Here is a 24,598-nt window from a genome sequence, read left to right on the forward strand (position 1 = left end):
CTCCCCCCTCTATCTCTCTTTCATCACCTAGCTTCTCCTCTCTTTCTTCTTCTCCTCTTCTTACTCCTTTTCTTCCTCTCAGTACTCCTCCCACCTTAGCTCCTCCTACACATCACCCTTCCTGTTAAAAGGAAACTTTTCTCTCAAAATACAATTAGAGCATAATTATGCCAATTTGTACCAGTGAGGTACAAGATAGTCCTAATACCCAGTCCATCCTTTTGTTGACTAACCAGCACCTCTGTCATCTATCCTAACTAAAACACTTAGTTCTGAACCTGGCTTTTTCCTTGGCTTTAGGATGAATGTCAGCTGATGACCATACACTCAGATCTTTTCTCTCAAAGTAAATAGCTATAAGTTTTCAACCCCATCAGAAATCCAGAATGACTGAGTTGACTATAATTGTGGGAAGCACAAAGCATAGCTTCTAAAACTTAGCCAATTTATAGAGACCTCTGAACACCTGGACACTCGCTCTACTTCAAAACGTTGGAGCATCTGTTCTTCTGCCTTCTGGCCCAGGATCATCTGACAGACCTTAGTGCTGCAGAATTATTAAGGGCTGATTACTCTGTCTAGGCAGATATAATCAGTCGACTATTCTGCAAGTGTGTCCTTTTCTGGACAGTAATTTGTCTGTAGAAGGAAAGTGGCAATTCTTGCCTAGTGGCTGTCTCACCACAACTGGAGTAACTCCAAGGATGCTCAATTTCTTCTTAGAATTTAACATAGGAAGCTGTCCGGAGCAGACAGGTCTCTAATGAAAATGAACATTAATACTGAAATGTTTGTCATGTCAATTCTAAGGATTTCTGATGTTTTGAAAACCAGCTATCCATGTAAGGTAATCTGGACTGTTGCCTGTTAACTCCACTCAGCTATTTCTAAATAAAACATAGAGAACACCCTTATAATAAACTCCAAGTCATGAATTTGCTATAGTCCCTTAACTCACAGGCTGACCATCTCAAATCAGTTAAAAAAGTTAAAGAAGGACTGGGTCTAAGCTTTGTATTCCTAAGTGTGTTATACTGGTACAATGCCTATGAGAGTAACAATATTCATCTCACTCTTATATCACTAAGAAGCTCATGCCAATGAAAACCTTAAAATTTGTAAACAAAGTAAATTGGTGCCATTTAAGAATTTATATCTTCATCTTGATATTAATTATACAGATTTCTACTAATAGGTTATGGCTATGCAATAAACCCTAGCTAATCCTCTCTATTCCGACAAAACCACTACTTTTCCCTAGGGAGACAGCCCAACATTTACCACCTTAGTCCCCATGCCCAGGGAATAGGGGTGCTGACTCATCATTAGCTTCTTCAAGCTGATTATGGGCGTTGAGATATTAGAAGAGGAGTGGGGGGGGAGAGCAAGTTGACAATCCTCTGATGCTGTGTCTTCGCTGCCTCCAGATGGAATTCACGGACCTCAGAGGTTTGAGCAGGTCTGCCCATCTTGCTTGTTGAGTAGATACACCAAGGCTGATCATTCTGCAATATACAATTCTCAAAACAAATTTTAGTATCAAGATAGTTTTTTTTTTTTAAAGAGGGCTGACATTTTATTAAGAATGTTGGTTCTAACCGCTTTTCTATTTTTCCCCTCTTTTATTGGATATAATATTTACATTTCAAATTTTATCCCCTTACCATATTTCCCCCACCACCCAGGAACCCCTTATCCCATCCCCCCTCCTCCTGCCTCTATGAAGGTGTTTACCCACCTACCCCCAGCCTCCCTCCCCACCCTCAGATTCCCCCCCCCTCAGTGCTCAGCCTTCAGGGTACCAATGATCTTGTCTCCCACCTATGCCCAACAGGGCCATCCTCCCCTACATATACAGCTGGAGTCATGTGTCTCTCCCTATGTGCTCCTGGGCTGGTGGTTTAGACCCTGGGGAGCTCTGGCTGGTTGGTATTCTTGCTCTCCTCACAGGGCCACCAGCCCTTATGGTTCACGGTTCCTTCAATTTACTCTCTAACTCCTCCATTGGGAACTTTGATCAGATTAATGGATAGCTGTGGGTATCTGTCTCTGGGTATGTCCGACTCTGAGAGACCTCTAAGGAGACAGCCTTATCAGGCTGCTGTCAGCTTTCCCATCCTGACATCCCTATCAGCGTCTATTTTTGGTGACTGCCTATGGAATGAATACCCAGACACAATGGTCTCCCTACAACCCCCCCTTCAGATTCTGACCACACTTTGTCTCCATATTTGCTCCCTTGGTTATTTAGTTACTCCTTCTAAGAAAGACCTAGGCATCCTCACTTGTTCTTTCTTCATGAGCTTCGTGTCGTCTGGTAGTTGAATCTTTGTTGTTTCAAACTTTTGGGCTAATCTCCGCTTATCAGTGAGTAAATACCATGTGTGTTCTTTTGTGATTGGGTTACCTCACTCAGGATGATATTTTCTAGATCCATCCATTTACCTAAGAATTTCTCGAATTCATTATTTTTAATAGCTGAGTAATATTCCATTGTGTAAATAAATGTACCACATTTTTTGTATCCATTCCTCTGTTGAAGGGCATCTGGGTTCTTTCCAGCTTCTGGCTATTATAAATAGGGCTGCTATGAACATAGTGGAGCATATGTCTTTGTTATTTGTTGAGGCATTTTCTGGGTATATACCCAGAAGTGGTATAGCTGGGTCCTCAGGTAGTGCTATGTCCAATTTTCTGAGGAACCGCCAGACTGACTTCCAAAGTGGTTGTACCAGCTTGCAACCCCACCAACAATGCAGGAGTGTTCCTCTTTCTTCACATCCTCGCCAGCATCTACTATCACCTGAGTTTTTGATCTTAGCCATTCTGACTGGTGTGAGGTGGTATCTCAGTGTTGTTTTGATTTGCATTTCCCTGATGACTAAGGATGTTGAGCATTTCTTAAGGTGCTTCTCGGCCATTCGAGTTTCCTCAGTTGAGAATTCTTTGTTTAGCTCTGTACCCCATTTTTAATGGGGTTATTTTGTTGTTTGGCGTCTAATTTCTTGAGTTCTTTGTAAATATTAGATATTAGCCCCCTATCAGATGTAGGATTGGTAATGATCTTTTCCCAATCTGTTGGTTGCCGTTTTGTCTTGTTGACAGTGTCCTTTGCCTTACAGAAGCTTTGCAATTTGATGAGGTCCCATTTGTCGACTCTTGATCTTAGAGCATAAGCCATTGGTGTTCTGTTCAGGAACTTTTCCCCTGTGCCTAGGTATCCGAGGGTCTTCCCCAACTTCTCTTCTAATATTTTCAGTGTACCTGGCTTTATGTGAAGGTCCTTTATCCACTTGGAGTTGAGCTTTGTGCAAGGAGATAAGAATGGGTTAATTTGCATTCTTCTACATGTTGACCTCCAGTTGAGCCAGCACCACTTGTTGAAAATGCTGTCCTTTTTCCACTGGATGAATTTAGCTCCCTTGTCAAATATCAAGTGTCCATAGGTATGCGGGTTCATTTCTGGGTCTTCAATTCTGTTCCATTGATCGTCCTTTCTATCTCTGTACCAATACCAAGCAGTTTTTATCACTACTGCTCTGTAGTACAGTTTGAGGTCCGGAATGGTGATTCCTCCAGAGGTTCTTTTATTGTTGAGAATAGTTCTCGCTATCCTAGGTTTTTTGTTATTCCAAATGAATTTGTAAATTGCTCTTTCTATCTCTATGAAGAATTGATTTGGATACATATATCTACTATTGTATAGTATTTATAAATAAATTATTTTGTGTATCCAGAAAGAAATTCTTTCAAAAGGAATAATATGTATTTATTGTGTATATTTTTGGATCACACTATTATTATACAGGTGTTATGTACAAAATAATCATTTGGTGACTAAATAATTTGCCAGTTGTTTGTCATGTTTCTATTAGTCTGGTCAGTATGACTAGCCAGTATTTATGTCTAGATTGAGTAATCCAGCACAGGAAACTCAAAGTCCTCAAATCCATTCAAATAGTTAGTCAAAAGGCATATACTAAATGGTTTGTTTTAGGCTTAGAACATCCCTGAAGCCATAATACAGATCTCTTAGTGTCCAGTAATTATTATTCTTCTACATCAAATAGCAGCCTGTTTAAAGTCTTGGGAAAACTGAGAGAAAGTAATACAACTCTTAACTCGTTTTTTAAAAACCGACAGACTTAGAGGGATAAATACTTAAAGCACAAACAGAGCTCTCAAACCACATAGCAGTGTAGAGCTCCTCAGGGAATCACGTGTATCTGACAGCATGACAACATAGCTAAATCATAATTAATAACTAATGGAGAGCAAGTTTTCAGAAAATATGTCCATCTTGTTTGAGACCACGGGATGTATAAAGTATTATATATATATATATATATATATATATATATATATATATATATATATATGATAACAAGTTTGTGTGTTTTAATGTTTGCCATTTAAATTGTCAAATGTTTTTTATTAACAAACTAATTTTGATATATTCACAGTTGTGATATATAAATGAAGATATCTGAATATAAAATGAGAAACATGCTGAAGTGTTGCTCTTTACCAGCACTGTGGTGCCCCATGCCTCCTTTGCCTTTATTCATAACCTTTCATTAGCCTGAACCATCTCTCTTCTCCCTACCACAACTGATGCCTTTCTCCTCTTTTGTTCTTTTCTTGTCCACACTTCTGTAATTACCTGCAGGGCAGCCTGTCTTGTTCCTGATTGCACTGTCATTACCTAGCACTCAGTGACTTCTGTATTATTGTGATAAATCTTACTGACCACTTGTGTATGTATGACCTCCGATGCATACTCCAGGGAAAACAGCATGACCTTCGGACATTTTTATTTCCAGACTCAGCAGGTTTCTAATGTGTTGCTCAATAGGATAATTTTTATTTTACTCCCTTTAAATGTGTTTCACTAATCGCTGCTTTGGCTCTCTGTAGATGGACTGATTACCTCTGAAGGAGCCATAAGTCCAGACTTCTTCAATGATTTTCACCTCCAGAATGGAGATGTGGTTGGGCAGCACTCATTTCCTGGCAGGTAAGCAATGTTCCAAAAAAGAACTCAGGAGTGACATCTCCTTTGTTTTTTAAAAGCTAGAGTTTTCTTCAGTCTGCCATTTCTCTGCCTTTGTCATTACAAAGAGGGTAATTTTCATCTCTTCAGGAAAATGGTCATTTTTTTTAGTTACTTTATTAAAAGGTAATGGTTCATTGCTTTAGAAAATGTTTTTTGAAAAAGACAACAGTTTTCAATTTAATGAACACAGATTATTTCCTAGTGTATCCAAAACAAATACAAAAGCACATGGCATATGGTTTAACAACACTCATATACTGCCTTGTTGAAAAGTTGCTATTTTGATTAGTAGAAGACTTTTATAATTGTAGGGTTAGCAGTAAGCAAAACTTATAAGGAAAATAGTATCTCACAATACTTTAATAATTTATAATTTTATAATTATAAATTTTATAATTATAACGAATTATATACAATTTTATAATTGTAACGAAGTTGACTGTAGCAGCATCCAGCTTCATTACTAATGTTCTTACAGATTGTTTAAACTGTTGCCAGAACGTGTAGAAAGCGTTTTCCTCCTTGTGCTTTCATTCCAACTGACCATTGGAATTTCACACTGAACTAGCAACTGAATACGTATAATCTTATTTTCCCTAAAGTGTTTTTTGTTTAAATTACTGATTTAGCTTCTATTTTTAAAACCCTATGTCTAGTAACATAGGCTATATTTATTTATCTGTGAAATATTTTTTATAGAATGTATTTTGATCATATTTTTCTATAACAACTTTATGTTTTCTCACTCTCTAAAAAAAGCAAAAGTTAAAAGAACAAATAAAAATTTAATAAGAAAAAATAATAAAATGAAACAATATACTCACACACACACACAGAAAATATGACTGTTTTGTGTAGGCCGACTACCCCTATGTATGGGGACTTCCATAGAGTTTGGCTGATATGTCTATTGACACTGCATTAGAGAAAACTACTTTTTTCCTTTCCCAGCAGGTATTACTTGCAAATAGCTTCTTGGATAAGAATTGGACTTTGTATCCACTTCCCCTTCTCCATGCTGGGTTTTGTTGGTAGAGAGCTGTACAGGTCTTGTGCATGCTGTCATGGTTCTGTGAGTTCATATGTACATCAGGCCCTGTCATCTTTGTACAATGCTGTTTTCTTGGTGTTGTCCATCACCTCTGACTCTGACAGTCTGTCTGCCTCTTCTTCCAAGAAGATCCCCGAGCCTTGACAGGAGGCCTTTGATAAGCACTTTCCATTGAGGGTGAATTGCTCTGTCCATTGTCAGTTGTGAGTGTCTGTGTTAATTACCATCTATTGCAAGAAAGGGTTTCTTTGAAAGAGTTGAGTGGTGTACTTATCGTTATCGTTAGGGTTCATTTTATTGCTGAATTTCTTTAGCATAGGTAGGTTTTCTCCTAGGAACTATAGACTATCAATTCCCAGGTTCTTGGCCACTTTATCAGTGTCAAGTAAAGTATGAGTTCCAGCTCATGGATGGTCTTTGAATCTAATTTAAAAAAAAAAAAGTGGCCATTACTCCTGTAACACTTGTGCCTCTAGTACACCAGTATAACTTGCAGGAAGTTTGCTATTAAAGGTTGCAGTATTTGTAGGTAAGTAACATTACTTTTTTCCTCAAGTAATTTGCAAAGTATTTTCCAGCACCATGAATGCTAGTCAGTAGAGGTGAAGTGTCTAGTTAGACATCAGCTCAGTTCTCCATGTTCAATGACATGGTGGTGTCTTATGCATCTTACTTTGAGGTTGCAGAGGATAACCAGTAACAAAGTCTAAATCTATTTAAGTGATGCATTCATCACCTTTTCCTGACCACTGTTATCTCAGTGATTAATTGAAATAAACTTGATACAATTATAATTATGATAGTTGATGTAAATATTATTGACTATCTATTATATAATCTATTTTACAAATGCCTGTCTTTTTAAGATTGCACTCTAAATCTTTAAAGCAAGAATTATATCTGTTTTACAGATAAAGAAACCACAGCTAATTGAAGTATCCAATAGAGGTGACCTAATATTCATGTGTACACTGCATGGAAATACTACCTCTATACATAAATTCAAAGCAAAGCTTTCTTTAAATTATGCTTATACTGCCTCTTTTCTAAGTGATATATTCAAGAAATGTGAAGTTTGATCTTCTGTAGTGGCCTCTCAATGACAACACAAGAAATCATTTCATCAGTATACTGGGTTGACATACTGAAAAATCCCTTGCCTCAAGACATAAAAACTAACCATCACTAAATACTAAAAAAATGACTTTGATTTTTTTTCTGAAGCATCTGGCATTCCAGTTCTATTCAATTAGAGTCTGTATAATTATTATATATAACTAATATGACAATTCACAGTACAAATGTTTTTTGTAAATTAAAAATGAAAGTTGATTTGGATATATGATCTTAAACAAAAAGTGCTTATCATTTATAAACCTAATTGTTCTGCCATTGTAATTGTTCTGTCTCTTCTAGTTCATGGTAAGTATTGTCCTATAGATGGTCCCAAACTAAATACAGCAGACTGCTACAGCTCTTGCCTTACTTCCCTAATAAGACCTGTTTTTATTTTGATGTAATTCAATGACTTCAACTAAGTTAAACATTTTGGTTAATATTAAATATGTAGTCAGGAGTGTGGGACATTTGTATGACCCCAGTCTTCAGTAATATAAGACAGGAAGGTCCAAGGTCAGCCAGGGTCATATGCTGAGACTCTGTCTCAGAATGTTCCAATAATGAGAGGAATTGAACATATAAGTCAGTAAATCTTGAGACCAATTCAACAAAGTTTATCATTTTTAATTATAGTTTATAAAACAACATAGCTTTATTAAGAGATATTTAGTGATAATGTTTCATATTTTATAATTTCAGTATTTTGCTTTGCTTTTTATTTCTGTTAAATTTTAGTAACTGGGAAAATCCATAAAACTTCTTTATTGAAAACTACTGTGATATATTCTTTTATGAAGTTAGGAAGCTACCTTAATGTTTTTACCCTTGAAAATGAACCAAAGGCTCCTTTAAAAACAAAAGAGTAATATACTTACTGTAATTATTTTTATTTGAGAATTGTTTATCCTTTAAAAAAAAACTTTCCCAAAATAATATTATCTTTAAGAACTTTATAAGTTTTAAGTCCTGTAAGCATATCGTTTTTTCTTTTTATTTGTAGAAGCATAATTTACTGTTAATTTCTTTGAATTTTTGTAGCTAACGAATTAAATGAAAAGGGATTCTCAAATGTGTCAGTAGAGATATGGCTTACAGCAAAGAGAGGATTTCTCGTAGGCCTTTGTACCTTCTGTTGCAGTTATTATTCTGAAATAATTCTTAGCTAAATAAGTTTATTCTTAATTTACTTTTTCAATTATTCAGGTAGTTTTTATTATTTAAAATTCTCTTTTTTTAAGTGATGATTTTTATTTATTCTTTGAGAATCTCATACATACATAAACTGTGTATGAATTGTTAACTCCCATTTCCTTCCTACAGCTCCTCCAAGATAAGATTCTCCTTTGACAATAGAAAATCATGAATCTTCAGTTGTCATATTTATTTTAATTCTGGAAATACTTAAATTTTAAACTACAAGCTAGCTCTCAGTTTCTGATGTCTAGGAGATAAACCTTAAAACTCAGTAAATAACATCAGCTCGAAATGCTGATTATGAAAATTTCCATTTTATTAACTGACTTTAAATAATATACAAATATATTTTCATAAATGTTCCATTCACTAACCTGAAATTATTGTCTTCTAACTCTCACCTCTCCTGGGGTTAAAAAGACAAAGAACTTAGGCTATGAACAAATAGTATTCTCATTGGATTTAAAGTCTGACAAACTTGGTTACCCCTAGAAGGGAGAAGTGTGGACTCTGGAGCCTCCCCCTAAGTCAGGGAAATACCCAGATGACCTGCCAACTCTTCCCTGCTTCCTTATCATGGTCTTGATAACTAAGCCTAGCGAAGTTATCTAGGGAAGAGGAATAAAGGATTAATGTAGAAACAGTAACAATGTCTCATCAACACTGTTTTAGTGATTGACGGTGACACGTGTGACAGAGCATGAGACAAGTTGCAGCAGTGGGACGTGCCACCGCCACTCAGCTTCCCTGGCTTTCAGGCTTTATTATCGGAACATTTCAATTTGAGTAAATTCCTGTAAAGTAGTTGATCCCGGGTGCCTGCTAGGTAAAGAATAAATTACTAATTTCTATGACATCTGGTGTTTGTTTTTTTTTAATTGTTCAGATTTTTCTATTTTTCTCAAATGATATTTAATAATTAAAAGATAATTGAATTAAAATCTGAGAAACTAAGTCAAATTGAAAGAAGTGTTAAGACCTAATCTATATCGTTGCTTTTCTTAAAGCCCAAGTCAAAGGTGCTTCTAGTCTGAGGGTCTCCATTTCTGTAATATGGTGAGTCAGTTTAATTGGAAACAGTGAGAGCTGTTAAACTCATCTATCTCATTCTACAACAGAGACTGGACGTTTGATACAATAGATACTGGCAGTTGGACAGCAAATCCTTGGCTTTAGACACGTGTCACTATTGGTTTGAACCTCTTGGCGCCAGGATTTCCCGACATTTAGAGCTAATGCAAAATGCATTAGGGCTCCCAGGCATTAGCTCTGAGGTTGCCAGTCAGTGTCAAATGTAAATCTCCCCGCTCTGAACTGGGGTTGGGGTGAAGTGCAACTCGGTATTGAAGCTAATTAAAAATAATGGGAGCAAGGCAAGGTTTGGGGTTTGTTTTAATGTTCTATACTATGTATTCATGCCATATTTTTGAACCTTTTTTATTATAACTCTTACTTTTCAAGACTAACAAGAACCTCATGTTAGGAGTATTCTTAAACTGCTTCCAGCTTTTACAAATCAGTTTTTGTTGCAGTAAAAATGGTCCATTTTCCTTTTATAGGAATCCAATTTTCATAAACTGGGGGGAAAAAAATGCAGTCTGCTTCAGTTTCCTTGGGGCTTTGAAAAATATTTTTCAGAGAGCCTGGCGCTCTTTGTGGTTGGTAGAATGATGTCATCACTGACCATCTTGGTGAGGTCAAAGTGGACTGGGCACACACATGACCTGTTCTCTGCTTCATATGCCTTCATTTTCTGTGTATGTTAGTTACAACCTTTTGTTTTCTTTCTTGGAGTATTTTACTATTTTTTGTTTTGTGCTTAAACTTAAGTATAATGCATATATGCCTCTACCTTGTGAGCCATTAAATAACAGCTGAAATATTGTTGATCAGTCCCAAGATCATAATGAAGTAACAAATTATTTCTCTAGATGGAAGAATACTTTATACTAATTTTAACTATAAATTACACTTCCATATTGATTGTACCTGCCGTGGCATGCGTGTGGAGATCAGAGGGAAAACTGCAGGAATCAGTTCTTTTCTTTCATCACGGGCTCCAAGTATTAAACACAGGTTGTGAGGCCTGCTAGGAAAACATCTTTATACTAAGTAGCTTTATCTGCCTCTTAATTTTTCAAGTATTGTTTTTCCTAAGGCTTAGATTCTATGTACACAAATAAGATTTACTTCTTTCACTGTGAGGCTACCTTATGCTCCTTCATCAGAGCCCTAGCTTACCAGGTTTAAGACAAGGTCATTATCAAACAATATATAATCTTGAAAAATAAAATAAAAACTTCTTAGTTCTGAATGTTTGCAGGCATGTTTAAAAGGACCGCTTGTAGGTTTAAATTGACTTTTTTTTTTTTTTTTTTTTTTTTTTTGTTTTGTTTTGTTTTTCGAGACAGGGTTTCTCTGTGTAGCCCTGGCTGTCCTGGAACTCACTCTGTAGACCAGGCTGGCCTGGAACTCAGAAATCCGCCTGCCTCTGCCTCCCAAGTGCTAGGATTAAAGGCGTGCACCACCACTGCCTGGCTTTAAATTGACTTTTTAAAGTCTTGATTAAAAGAAATATAGAAGACGAGCTGGAGAAATGGCTCAGCAGTAAAGATCACCAGCTGCTTGTTTAGAGGACCTGAGATTCAGTTCCCAGAACCCACATGTCGCCTCACAAACATCTGTAACTCTAGCTCCTAGGGATTTCTGACCCCGTGAGCACCAGGCACACACATTGTATGCACAGACCCAGGTAAACATCCATATATACAAATGAGAAGATAATTTTAAAAAGCAGTTTCTTTATAAATACATGTGTATGTTTATCAAGATGATGACAGCAAGGCTGAGTGGCAGGATAGTATCCCATTTACTTTAAAAAGTGCTTTGTTTTAGACATGGTGCTTCTACCTGAAAATATACAAATTATGCAATTTTTATAATATATTAAAAATTAATTATGAATATTCAGCTATCCAAATGATTTTTAACTTACGTAAAAAAAAAAAAAAAAAAAAAAAAAAAATCTCAAGCCCAGTAGTAAATGCTGTCCAGGCCTAAATCAGAAGAATAATTTTAAGGTCTTTCTAGTTTTGTGAGTATTGATGGAGTAGAAATATGTGTCACAAAATTTCTTGAAATTAATAATCTCATTCATAAGCTATCTAACTAAGGAAATTATACCTAGGATAGTGAAGAGATCGTTCTACTTGTAAACTTGTAGGATGCTAGAGCTGCTGAGCGTGAATGGTGGTGGTGGCTACAAGACATTACCGTTGTGTGAACTAATACAATTGTTTTGTTTTGTTTTGTTTTTTACGTTATGAGACTTATGTGAAATAATCCTATGAGAAATTTTATTTTTCTTTCTGAATATTACCAATTGCATTTTTTCAAGGTAAAATATTCCTAGAATCCTTTAAAACTTTTCCAAGAATAAAATGTTTAAGTCGTTTTAAAAATCTAAGTACACCAAGGCTAATAACTCAAATGTCTCTGACCTCATACCTGCACACGTCACATTTGATCAAAGTCATGTATGTGAGGTGCAGAGTGAAAATAGAAATTAAGCGTCAGAGATTTTTAGGGAACCAACTGGAACTGGGCAGTAATAAAAACTAAAGCCCTTAAGCTCGGTACGAGGAACAGCCTTTGTTCCACATGGTGACGGCATCCAGATGACAAGGAGATACATTAATTCTGGTGACCTTGGTTTGGGGAAGTTGAGAAAAAAATGTTTTTAAAGGGGAGATGTAGCATTCACTTTGTAGCAAAACAAATCATAAACCTATTTTGCTTTAATACATTTGCACATGTTTTCTTGCAAATTAGTATTTCACATTTACTTGAAGGCAAGCTGCAAAGAGTTTATTAATTCATTAAATAATTGGTTCATTACCTTAAATTCTCTCTATGATTAAATCCAGTAATATTAAGATGACAGTGAAAAAAGGAGATTGTCTCAGTGTCAGAGAGTGAATGCCTTGTGCAAGTTACTTCTTCAGCTAACGATGCTTCTCTGGTTAAATACAGCCCTGTGAGTTTGCAGTATTTGTCTTACTTGTCATTTTTATTTACACTTTGTAGAGAGAGTCTTTCTAGCGGTGAAAAGGCTCCCTCCACTGCTTAGACACTAATTATTTGCATTGCCCATGGAAAATTGAATTAGATTTTATTAGTAAATTGGGGCTATAACCTTTAAGGCTAGATTTTATTAGATTATTAAGGCTAGATTTATTAGATCAGCATTAGCAAACTGTAAACTTTACCAAAAAATAGAAATACAAGCCAAAAATCACTGGAACCTTGGGAAGATGTCTTACCCTAGAGAGGTCGCGGTGCTTACTTGGAAAGGTGTTTTCAGTTATTTATTTTCCTTTACAAATTTAGAAGCAAGAGAGCTTGGCAGTGGACCTGTCCTCACTGGGGCAGTGCCGTTTCTATCTGGTGGTCAGAGCAAAGCTTTTGAATGTGTACTAGCTGTGTATAAAGCCCAAAGATTTTCTCAAAGGAAACTAACTACATTACTGAGACTTTATTAAGACTTTTGTTTAGGAGGAAAAAATAACTGCTATAACTGAATCTCAAGTAAAATAATAGAACTGAATCCTATAAAAAATGTTAAGACATTGACTGTGCACAGCATTGTGTTTAAAGACATGACATGGGTGTTAGCCCTGGCTTGGCTGGGAAATTGAACACATCCCCACCATTTAAGAGTGATTATCTACTGGTAAAGCTTGTATGGTCTTCCACGTGTACTGGTCACATCTTTGTTCACTGTATAGATACAATTGAGAGTGGATTTAGTCAGGTGTGTTGGTGCATATCTGTATGCACAGAATTCAGGAAGCTGAGGCAGGAGGATATGAATTAAAAGAAAATCTAAAGCTTTTAAGCATAGGTAAGTGCTTATAGGAGATGTTTGCTATCATTGAAAGTAGATTTTTTACTACAGTGCAAATTCCCATTTCAAATGCTTCCTTATTCATAGCCATGTGGGCTTGTGTAGCTGATTTGCATTTAGTTTGAATAGGAATTATACAGGTTGGATGTAAGTCATAAAAGTAAATCCATATTCCCAAGTTAAATGTGAGAGTGAAATACTGTTATAATGAATGAGGAAGGAATGTACCAGTGACAGCCTGCTTTAATGAGCTTAGTGACTATGCTCAGTCTTAACTACAAGAAGTTTCTTGTTGTTGTGTTGGAGTGGGGAGTTAGTCTATAAACCTTCTTGTAGAAGTATCTAAGACAAAAACAAGGAAATATAATGTTCTAAACTCAGCCAGCCCAAACCACTTGAGCTGCTATGACAGCTCATAAAACTGAGAGTAGTTTTTAACTGGCCTCTGTTTTACATTGCCAAAGTGAATTTTCCTTGCAGGAAGTAGCCAGAGGGTTTATTTAGTTTCTAGCCGTGGCTTTGATCTTGCTGTACTGTCACATCTCGGGTTACATAGCCCTTTTTCACTGCAGTAAATCTGCAACAGTTAATGAGAATAAAATTTCCTCCTCCTTACTGATCGCATGCTGCTACATGCCAAGCCACAGCCAGCTGCCTATCTGTACAGTTTCAGCAGGGTGTACAAGACAGTGTGACCAGTTTAATCTTGTTGTCTTTGTAATTCAGTTTATTGGGTTTTCTTCCTTTTCAAGTGACCTAGTTTTTACCAAGTCACATGGTCGCAAGACAAAAACTGAAAGTAAGTTTTAGAAAGTGAATAATACTAAGAGATGTTCCTGGGGTGAAGCAGAGAAGTGGTGGGCTTGGTGTGTTAAGATGAAACTGGTCACTGAAATGCTTAACCAACCAGAACCTTTCTGTCTCCTTTGGTTAAGTTCTATACTTAGTGTGAAATTAAACTTATGCTTATTAGCTTAGTGAGTAAGAATATTATTTTTTACTTCAGGTACAGAAAGAATTCCATTACACTAAGGAAATTTTGAAGTTTTCAGAAATCTTTGTTTCTACATTATAAGAGCTACTCTTAAAACAAAAATAACATTATTAAACCCACGTAGCCATTTTATCAAGTGAATAAGATTTTATCTCTATACATATAAATACTACAGTTATTCAGTAAATTTATTAAATTCATTGTTCACTTGTTTTTTACCTTTTCTATTGACTTGTTATGATTGGCAGTTAGAAGCTAGCAAGTTGCCTGAATGATAGCCAAAGTAAACACATTTTATTATGTATTCTCATGGACCATATATAAAAATACGGATATTATTAAGTAAAATAAAAAATTTAAATCAGTTTTGTCATTTCTTACCACTTAAGTCACAGTTACTGTTATAACAATCATATTCCATAGAATGAATCACTTCTCATAAAAATGAGAACATCGGAATGAGTCAGTGTGTAATGCCCATTCACTTAGTATGTCATGCCCATCCACTGATTCGGCTGATCGTAAAAACAGTGCTTAAAAGCAGATGGAGAAATGAGGAGGATATTTCTGAATTAGAGACCATCCAATCAGATCTCTTAGAAATAGAGGATCCACTTTTTAGAAAATGCTAACTGTTGGTTGCTGCATTTGAAAGAGAGGGCCAGCAAGGCGGCCAGCGGCCGTCACTGAGCCTGCGAGCCTGCACTGGGTCCTGCCATTCACAGGGTGGCATGAGAGAGCTCTCCCAATGTGCTCTCCTCCACACACATGCCATGGCATATGCACACACGTTCACACACACACACATACACACTTTTATTTTTTAAGAAAGAAGTACAGAGGAAGAGTGAATGAAGTTTTAAAAAGAATTATAGTACTTACTGCCTGTGGCTTCTTTAGAAGGTTCTAGGCACAATATAGAAATGTTGAACTTTGAGCTATGGCTTCCTGCCTTCTAATTATTGCTTTCAAACATGCCTAAGATCTTGTTAAGTTATTCTAGAATTTATATTGATACTGTCTTTTTGCAACTTCAGCCCAGCCAAAATTCTGGTTTTAAAAGTCCACAGAACATTTCAACACAAAGTAAACATTTTAAAAATATTTTTGTAGCTCTTTAAAAAAGAAAAAGTACATCTTAATCAAATGAAATTACTCAAAAGAGCTCATGTTTGTGTAACTTGAACAGTTCAATGCAGGTTCAATGACATCACTGCAAAGCACTAGAAACCATACTGGTGTCGATGCCTGGCCATGGTAATCTTTATTCTCGATGGAGTGTTTGAATGGTTACCCCATTAATGGTTTACAATCTGTCTGTTACCTGACATGATCATTAGTAATGAAGGTTAACATTTACTAACATGCATGCAGTGAAGGCTTAGGAAGCAGAGTGCTAATTTCTATTGCTACTGCCTTTGTGAATTTACTGTTCACAACTGAATAAAGCCACTGTTTAAAATGCATGCAGAATACAGCAGGTTACCCAATCTAGTCTATCCAGAGACTCATACTTTTATCCATCTTTCTTTCTTTCCCCTTGTTACAATGATGGAGGTGACCTTTGAAGCCTCTGGACCCCCGTCCTCTGCCTTCCTGAAGATGTCTTCTTTGTCCCCACCCTTTTCACTCTAGTGGCTCATCCTGTCACCATGAAAAGTCCATTGGCCTCAAGTGACATTCTGCCTACTGCTCATTTCCTCACACACAAAATTTCTCCAAAATCTTCAGTTCTGGGGCTAGAGAGATGGATCACAGTTAAGAGCACTTGTTGCTCTGTTCCTCATGCAGAGGACCTAGCCTTAGCCCAGCACTCATGTGATGGGTCACAGCCATCTGTAACTGCAGTTCCAGGAGGTTTGACAACCTCTTCTGACCACACTTCATGCATATACATGCATTGAGAGAGAGAGAGAGAGAGAGAGAGAGAGAGAGAGAGAGAGAGAGAGAGAGAGAAAGGAGAGGGGGAGGGGGGAGAGGGGGAGAGGGGGGAGAGAGGAGAGAGAGGAGAGGAGAGAGGAGAAACTCCAGTTTTCTTGTGTTACTGAAGCAAAGACTTTTCTCCTTTAAACTCCCATTGGTGCTTACATCATAGTTGTCTGAGCCTTGCTTTTCAATACTCTCTTATCTCAGTTCCAAACATGCCACTTTTCTGATCTCTCGTCAGTTCCTCCTCATCCCTTCCCATTGTTCTTTGGCAGATAATTCCTTCTGCTCTCTACCTGTAAATGCTGGTTGCCTCAGCCAGACCCTCATCTGAGAGCATCTTTTCATTCCCACTGCTTACAGGGCCATCCTATTAGTCTTGAATAGTATCTGTCATCTTACATTTTCTACCAAAAATTGATCTGAACACAATCCTTTTCTCTCTTCCTATTTAACATAGCTAATTAAATGCTTGTAAAATTATCAAACTGCTGCATTTATATAAAATCTTTGTATCTTAACAAGAAATACAACCATCCACCAAGTAGTCAAGTCAGAAACTCTGGGGTCTCCCTTGATCTTTCCCTGCTATTTGGACTTTTCTCACAGTGTATACTGTTAGCATTCTTATGCAAACTGCTGCTGCCAGCATCACTCAGCTCCTGCAGCCTCCTAACTAGTTGCCATGGTGCTGCAGCTGCCTCCCCTCCTCTTGTTCCACTTGTTCCACTTAACCGGTTTCCCAGTCTTGTTAAGTCAAGCCCCAGCTCTATGCACCTTTAAGAAAAAGCAAATTCCTCCAGATAACTGACATCTGACACCTCTGCTTCCTCAGCCCCATCTGCAAGTATCCAACTGTGTCTCTTCCTCCCTGAAGAATTGCTTCCTACTCTGTCACCTTCCTTCCTAGCTTGAGTAGTTATCAGACTTTAAATAACTGGCTTTTGTCATTCAAGTCTCAACTCCGTATTATTTCCTCATAAAGCAACTTCTTCACCCCACCTGCTCTAATCGGTCATTTCCTTGCTAATCTGTCTCTTTCCTCAGCAGTACACACTCCAGAGGAAAAGGCCTTTGACGGTCTTGTTCAAAGTTGTATCTTTAGTACCTGGCACACATTGGATTCCTCAGCAGGCCTGTCTTTAAACACGGATGAACTTTTTCCACTTCCCAAGTTATAGTTTATTTTCAGTGTGACCTGAATTTTCATAATTTTTTACTTCTATACTTAACCATTACCATTAATATGTCATCCTTTCAAGTGTATAATGCAAAGCATGTATTAGATACATGTTGCCATGATATGTTGTCTTATATATCCTGCATATAGCACTATAGGCTATTTTTAAATTGTTGGCAGATAGCTTTGTATGTGGAAAAATATTTTAGTAATCCAAATAAGGGATAAGTCTTTCAGTTATTTTATTTTATATAGATAGATGCTAGCCTTGATGATTAAGACCTAGTTAACACTCTTTGTATACTTGCATCATGCATCTACATATTAAATTAAATATTCTAAGTACTCATCTATGCCAAATGTAAGCATAATATCCTATAAGCCACCAACCAAGAACATACACGAAAGCCAGCCCATGGCCTCTGGCACATATGTAGCAGAAGATTGCTTGGTCAGCGGAAGAAGATATGCTTAATCCACCTTGTGAGACTTGAGACCCAGGGAAGGGGGAGGCCTGCGGGGTGAGGGAAGCACCCTCTTGGAGGCAAGGGGAAGGAGGAATGGGATGAGGAACTGTGGGGGGGAACCCTCAGGGAGAGGGCAATGACAGGAATGTAAATAAATAAAATAATGAAAATTGAAAAATAAAATAAAGTAAATAAATTTTACAGTAATAAAATCAAACAAAAAATTAGTATATTAAAAACTACTTGCTATTAAGGCAACATTAATGTAAATATAGCATAGTATATTAGATGTTAACTTGAAATTGTGTTGCTACTTTTACAATATTTTATTATAGTTTCTTAGAAAATATAAAAAAGAAATTCAAAATGCTCCAAATTATAAGCAGAATCTATAAAATTATATCAGTAGTACATCTGATTTCATCTACCCTAAAGAAACCTTATAGCTTCACTGTAACAATGGAAGAAATAGTATTCACATTAAAAGTATTGTTAATCGTAATAACCAACTTTTTAGAATTGCTAGGGGTGCCAGGGTTGTGGCAGAGTGCTGGCAAGATGCCCAGGCTTTGATCTCCAGTACTCCCAGCACTTAGGAAGTAAGAAGAATCAGGAGTTCAAGGTCATCCTGAACTACATAGTGAGATGGAGGCCAGCCTAAGCTGCATGAGACCCTGTCTGAAATATATACATATTTTTCTGGAGATAAGATTTATTTGGAAGATAATTTTTCATGCAGCAAGATAAATGCAATATAAACATTTAGGCCTCACATAAATTTTATATGTAGTCAAACCTTGGAGTGTTTGCCCTGAATATCTCTTCAGAGTGTGTAAGTACATGCCAAAACAACAGCATGTATTTTAAAGTTGTATTTCTAGAAAATGGTGGAATAGTCAAGGATGTTATAAACACATGCATTAGCTTCCAGGGTCGAAAAGCAGACATTCTACAGTGACCAATTCTACACTGTCGTCCTCCATCCCGTCCTGCCCTATCCTTGACCAGTAGTTGATTAGTACATTGGAAAACTCACACATGCCTACAGAGCCCTGTTGTCACTGTTCTATGATTTCTAAAGTGTTTTCAACTTAGTTTCTATTATGGCATTCAAAGTTAAAGGAACACAATGTAAGTATATAATCAAGGTGAAGATATGCATTCAATGTTTTATTTAAATTTTTGTTTGTGGTCTGATTAATTGATAAGCATTTGGATAGGATCTTGAAGGGCAGATATCAATATGATACAAAATTTATAATGTGTTTGAGCGCCTTGCTTATTATTCTTTGCTTCCTTTCTTATTGTGTTAATATTTTGAGGGTAGTAGTATTATCAGGCCTAAAAGAAGGCCTGAAGCAGCAACCAGGGAGCCTGCATGGGTCTGCCTTAGCCCTCTACATACATGCTGGTTGTTCAGCTTGAGTTTTTCATTAGCCTCCTAACAGTGGGAATGAAGCTATCTCTGACTCCTTTGCCTGGCCACAGGACCCTTTTTCTCTTACTGGCTAGCCTCATGTAGCTTTGATATGAGGGTTTGTCCCTACTCTCATTGCATCTTATTGTCAGCCCATGTTCAATTGTTATCCCTGGGAGGCCTGCTCTTTTCTGAAGGGAAAAGGAAGAGCAGTGAATCTGGGGGAGAGTGGAGGTGGGGAGGGGACTGGAGGAGTGGGAAGGATAACCTGTGGTCAGGATGTGTTGTATGAGAGAATAAAGAAAAAAGATGAATAGAATCAGATAGAAAGAACAGAATGTCTTAGACAGTGTAATTTGGAAAATTATGAGGTTTGAGGGAAGCTACTGTATCAAGGTATCAAAGAGAATGATGCAAAAGCTGATTTTAATGCCTCTCAACTTATGGGCAAAGATTTAGTCAATAGAAGCTTACTTTTCACTTTAGATAGGTGTGTGTGTGTGCGTGTGCGCGCGCGCGTGTGTGTGTGCACATTCCAAAGGGAGTAGATGGCAAAAACAAAAACTGGATTGCTTGGCTGGAACTCGGACAATACAGTAGGTCGTAGGCTGACATGGTTCTTGTGCTGCAGCCTCCTGCTTCCTGGAACTTCAGGCCTGAGCCACCATGCCCAGTTAGAAAGTTAAACCTAGTTACTGAAGAACTCTTTAGATTTTTAGATTATTGTAGTTTTATATTACAAAGTTAGAATGTGCCAGGTTCTCATTCTTAGAAAGAAGCAGAATACACTAGAGCTGATAGTCATTTAGAAATGTTGTCTGTAGTTAGAAAGATAAAGTGAAGTCTGTATTCTTGTCCAGTGGAAACAGAAGGTAGCATGCTCAGACCTCCATAAATAAGATAAAATTTAGACCCACTTCAGAGGGACAAGGTTGACACTCTGTAATAAAGTGTTTCAAATACTGCAGTATGGTTTTGCTTGAGGAGAGTAAGTTTTAATCTTTATGCTTCCATTAAAGCTAGTCTCATGTGTAAACACACACACACATACAATTTCTGTTTTAAATAAAAGCTTTCTTGCTCTTTAAGCTCTTAGTTTAAGTTTTTAGTACTCTTGAATAGAAACATATCAGTTATTTTGTGAACATAGTCAGTGTTCTGTCTCAAATAATGAATGGTAATCACACACACCCATAATTTCTTTGTTTAGCCTTGGAAGAAATTGTATCTAAAATTGGTGTATCCCACTATTTTAGGAATTCTTTCCATTTTAGTGTTTATTTGGATGTTTAACAGGAAAATATATATTTGTGTGTGTGTGTTTGTGTATGTATGTGTATTTTTTTCTGGGGTCAAGGATTTTATAGATAGAATGCAATTTTTATATTTACTTCCTTCTCTCTATGGAGAAAAAAAACTGTGTTTGCCTTTTTCTTCCAACACTTGGGAAAAGGCAGTGTTATTTATCGTCAACAAGTAGGGATTAGAGTTATTTAAATGGAGTCACTATGTTCCTGGCCCTAAAACTTGGAGCAACAAATGTAGGTCTGCCTCCATGGACACATGTCCATGTGAAATACAGACGGTTAGAGCACATCCCCTCACATGAGAATTTCTCATATCTCCCCAACTTACATGTAAGTACTAGATTCTCAGGCTTTTCTACAGCACCAAAGGCAGTAGAAACCACAGAATAAAATATTACACCCTAAGTGTTTTCATGTCCTGTGCTTCTGACTGAAGAAACGATCACTATCAGTCTCCTGAGCACAGGGAGGTGTACAGAGTGAGAAGTAGATTGCATAAATGGCTAAAATCCTCCTTTAACATGAGCTGGCTCCTGGGATATGAAGTAAGACATTGCCCTCACTGTTCCTAAAGGTGTTCTACATTTTCATTATCATGACGTAGAATCTGAGTGTTTGATTGAGTTAACCAGTTTACATAAGCAGTCCACTCTTGCTGTGGCAAGAGGAAGGGCTGATTGGCCCTGACATTATTTTACTACAACAATAATTAACATGCCTCTGCATAGGCATAAATCTCCATGACTTATGCAGAAGCCTTGTAAAGGCAAACAGAAAGCATGTGCAAGAGGCATGCCACGTGCGATGGACTGTCTCTTCACTGTTACTGTATCGTATGTAGGAGCCAGAGTTTCCCAAGCATTTCTGGATGCATCCTTATTATCCCATATAAGGTGACAGTTATAATCCAGATATAAACAGTGCCAAATATATACCTAAGAATGGGTTATACATGGAAGACACTTGAAACTGGACTCATCTGAATAAAAGAGATAGATAGTCAGTACTCCACAAAGACAGAACTGACAGACTTACAGAAAGGCAGCAGTCCTTCCCGCACATTCTTACTTTGATGTCACTGCCCCTCATTAGCTTTAATAAAGCTGAGGAATTGCCAGTTTGTTTCCACGTCAGTTTCACTAAATTCAGTAAATTCAATTACCAGTACTTTAAATAAAGGGAAATGCCATGTACATCGCTAATAGAAAAAAAATTCTGCAGTGTCTCCATAACCCTTTGAGAACAATTCAAGGTACGGTTGTGGGTGTCCATAAGAAATCCTTGCTTCCACATTCTTGTCTCCACTCCATCTGCCTGACATAAGAACAGTGCTTCCTTAGCCCTGCACTTTGAAGACAGAACAGTCATGTCCTGTTGTATTATCAGAAGACCTGTGACCAAACAATCTGTAGTTAACTTAAATGTGGGTAGAAAATGGATTGAGCTCTACTTTGTAAAGCTAAGCAGGCCTCTAGAGTAAATGCAGAGTTTGCTTTGATGCTGGCTGGAGTCCGCACTCTGAAGCATTTATCTGGCATCTACCTGTACTTACTGCTGAGGTGGCTGACTTAGCAACTTTAGAGTAGCAGTCATACTGCCCAACACAAATTTTAAAATAGCCTAAGTCGGCAAAAATGCTTTTTCATATATTTACAACCTAAAATATACTAAAATATACTTATAATCAAATTTTCAGATGTCCTTGCTTAGCTCTTTCAACATAGATTTTTAATGAGTTTAGCTATAGTTTTTGTAATCTACATATTTCAGTTCATAAGTTTCAAGAACTATTAGTTTAATTCATCTTCCAAAAAGTCTTTACTGACAAACCTGTTTACGATTTTATCACTGACATGAGGTGTCTATTATTTAACAAAATAAGTGAAAGAAATTGGTGAACAGTCTCAGATAAGTTGGAAGCTTTATGTTAAACATCTTATTTTATGACAATTTAGTTTTTTTAAAGATTCATATCTGTCTATGTCTTATGTATAGAGAGAATAGTTTCAAAACTATATTAAAAATTTCCCAAACTATATTTATTGTTTTAGGGAGTTTTAAGGAGTTTTACAGGAAGTTAATAACATGTTTTCACTTAAGAGAGACAAGAAGTCTCTTAGCAGGGATACCATCCCTGCTAGATGGCTGCATTACCTCGGACGGGTTTCAAATATCAAATCTCTCTTTTATAAAGAAAAGGGAAAAATTGATATAGCCTGTTATTTTGTATTAATCAGGGTGATTTGAGATTCTTTTCCATTTCTAGGACTTACTCATTCAATAATGTAGTCTAACTGGAACTCTACTTGGTGCTTAAATTACAGTAACTAAATATGGTTATTTACGTTTTAACCAGTCAGTGCAGCTAGAGCATGCTAGTGCTCCTGTGCTAACTGTGGGTTGTGTTCAAGGTATTTGACTTTACAGCATGTTTAGTTTCTTTTCATTTCTTATTAGTATTCTTCAGTACCTAATAGTCTCCTGCCCCCACCTCCAACAAGAACTTTGCTCTCTGTTCAAACATCGAAAACACTTTCCTTTTGGCATGTGCTTTCTAGCTCCCCGAGCAGTATAAGCAAATTGGAAAGTTCAGCTGTCATTCTTGGAAGGTCATAGATCACACTAGCAGCCCAAGTAATCCAAGAGGTTTTAAGTATCATAGCATTTAGTTTAAAGTGAAATTTGCTCTGACAGGGCTGGCAGACCAATAGGAAAAAGAAATATTTGTGCTTGGAAAAGTGCATGTGTAGAGACCAAGAGCATAGCTGATGGCTGGAAGTGATTTCAGTCTAAAAAAACAAATCATTAAGAGAGTGCAGAGGGGTAAAACACACAGTTCATATTTTAAAGCGTTTCAAAATGAACCAGCAACTAAGGTTAGCATTACACAGTAATTAGTTTGGGTGTTCACATTTAACTCACTCAGTACCAGACAGTGTGGTTGATCTGTCACTGAGAAAACATTGCTACCAAGGCGATGCTCTCTACTTGAAACCTCTAACAGTAACTTTTGTGCCTTTAAAAAGAACAAAGACATTATGGCAGATTATATAATGTCGAACCAGTAACAGACAGTTATTTAAAAGAGGTGCTAATGACTCCGTTTATTGATGTAGAAGTCACTTAAGCCATCTGTAAGTGCTGGGATGGGAGGCATCACTTGACAGTATAGAACCCACCAGTAGCTTCAAGAAGTTCTCATGCACAATTGAAGACATGTAGTCAGAGACCTAGATGCTATGCCCTAACTAAAGGACGTCTCTAGAAGTCAGAGACCATTACAGGCTTAGGTGACTTCTCCCTTCAACCTGATACTCATATGTGACAAGTTGCATTAAACACTCCAAATAAAGAAATGGAAAGTACCATTTATTAGCTGCAGGTTTTTTTTTGTTTTTTTGTTTTTGTTTTTGTTTTTGTTTTTTTTTTGTCAAGCTGTTGTTCTCTTTGGAAAGCCAGTCTTAAATCAAACAAAACAAAATTTTTAAGTATTTTTCTTGAATGTCCAGAAAAGATAAAACAAGAATAGAATTTCTAGTAAGATGGAAGATGAGCCTAGTGAGAAAGGGCTCTTAATGTGCAGATTTTAAAAAGAAAAAAAGACACAAATTCAGAAACCACTTCCAAGTATGGAAATGCTTGTGACTTCCTTCATGATTGACAGTGTTAGCCATTACTCTGAGCTGGTGGAATAAGAGCATCTAATTCTCTCTCATTTGATGATAAGAAGACAGGTCTCTAAGTCCCTTCATTTCTGTCTCCCTGCACTGTGCGCTGTGCAGTCTGGACTCCCAGAAGTGGCTATGGTACTGTTTGCTCAGAGGTGTTCCTTATCTTCCCCATGAGTCTGCTCACCACACTGCAGAGTGTGGATGAAGACAAGTATTAATTGAGATTAGAGGAGAACCAGTCAAGTAGAATTCATTACCGATTGGAATACATAAAGGACACTTCTTACACATGCCCCCTCCATTGGTGTGC

The 24,598-nt window shown here is 37.1% G+C and overlaps 1 protein-coding gene across 3 annotated transcripts in view; it reads left to right on the plus strand.

Annotated features, from left to right (window-relative positions):
• Kifap3 (kinesin associated protein 3) overlaps positions 1 to 24,598 on the plus strand; it is a 123,738-nt gene that overhangs the window by 91,401 nt on the left and 7,739 nt on the right. For 2 of the 3 annotated variants that reach the window (XM_034513065.2, XM_034513064.2), the window contains exon 19: positions 4,918 to 5,017. In XM_034513065.2, the coding sequence (XP_034368956.1) occupies positions 4,918 to 5,017 (100 nt within the window). Of the gene's footprint in view, positions 1 to 4,917; positions 5,018 to 9,092; positions 9,274 to 24,598 lie in introns of those variants that run through there. The other variant, XM_076941499.1, reaches the window with a different exon arrangement.

The sequence above is a fragment of the Arvicanthis niloticus genome, chromosome 10 (assembly GCF_011762505.2).
Source record: "Arvicanthis niloticus isolate mArvNil1 chromosome 10, mArvNil1.pat.X, whole genome shotgun sequence".
NCBI lineage: Eukaryota > Metazoa > Chordata > Mammalia > Rodentia > Muridae > Arvicanthis > Arvicanthis niloticus.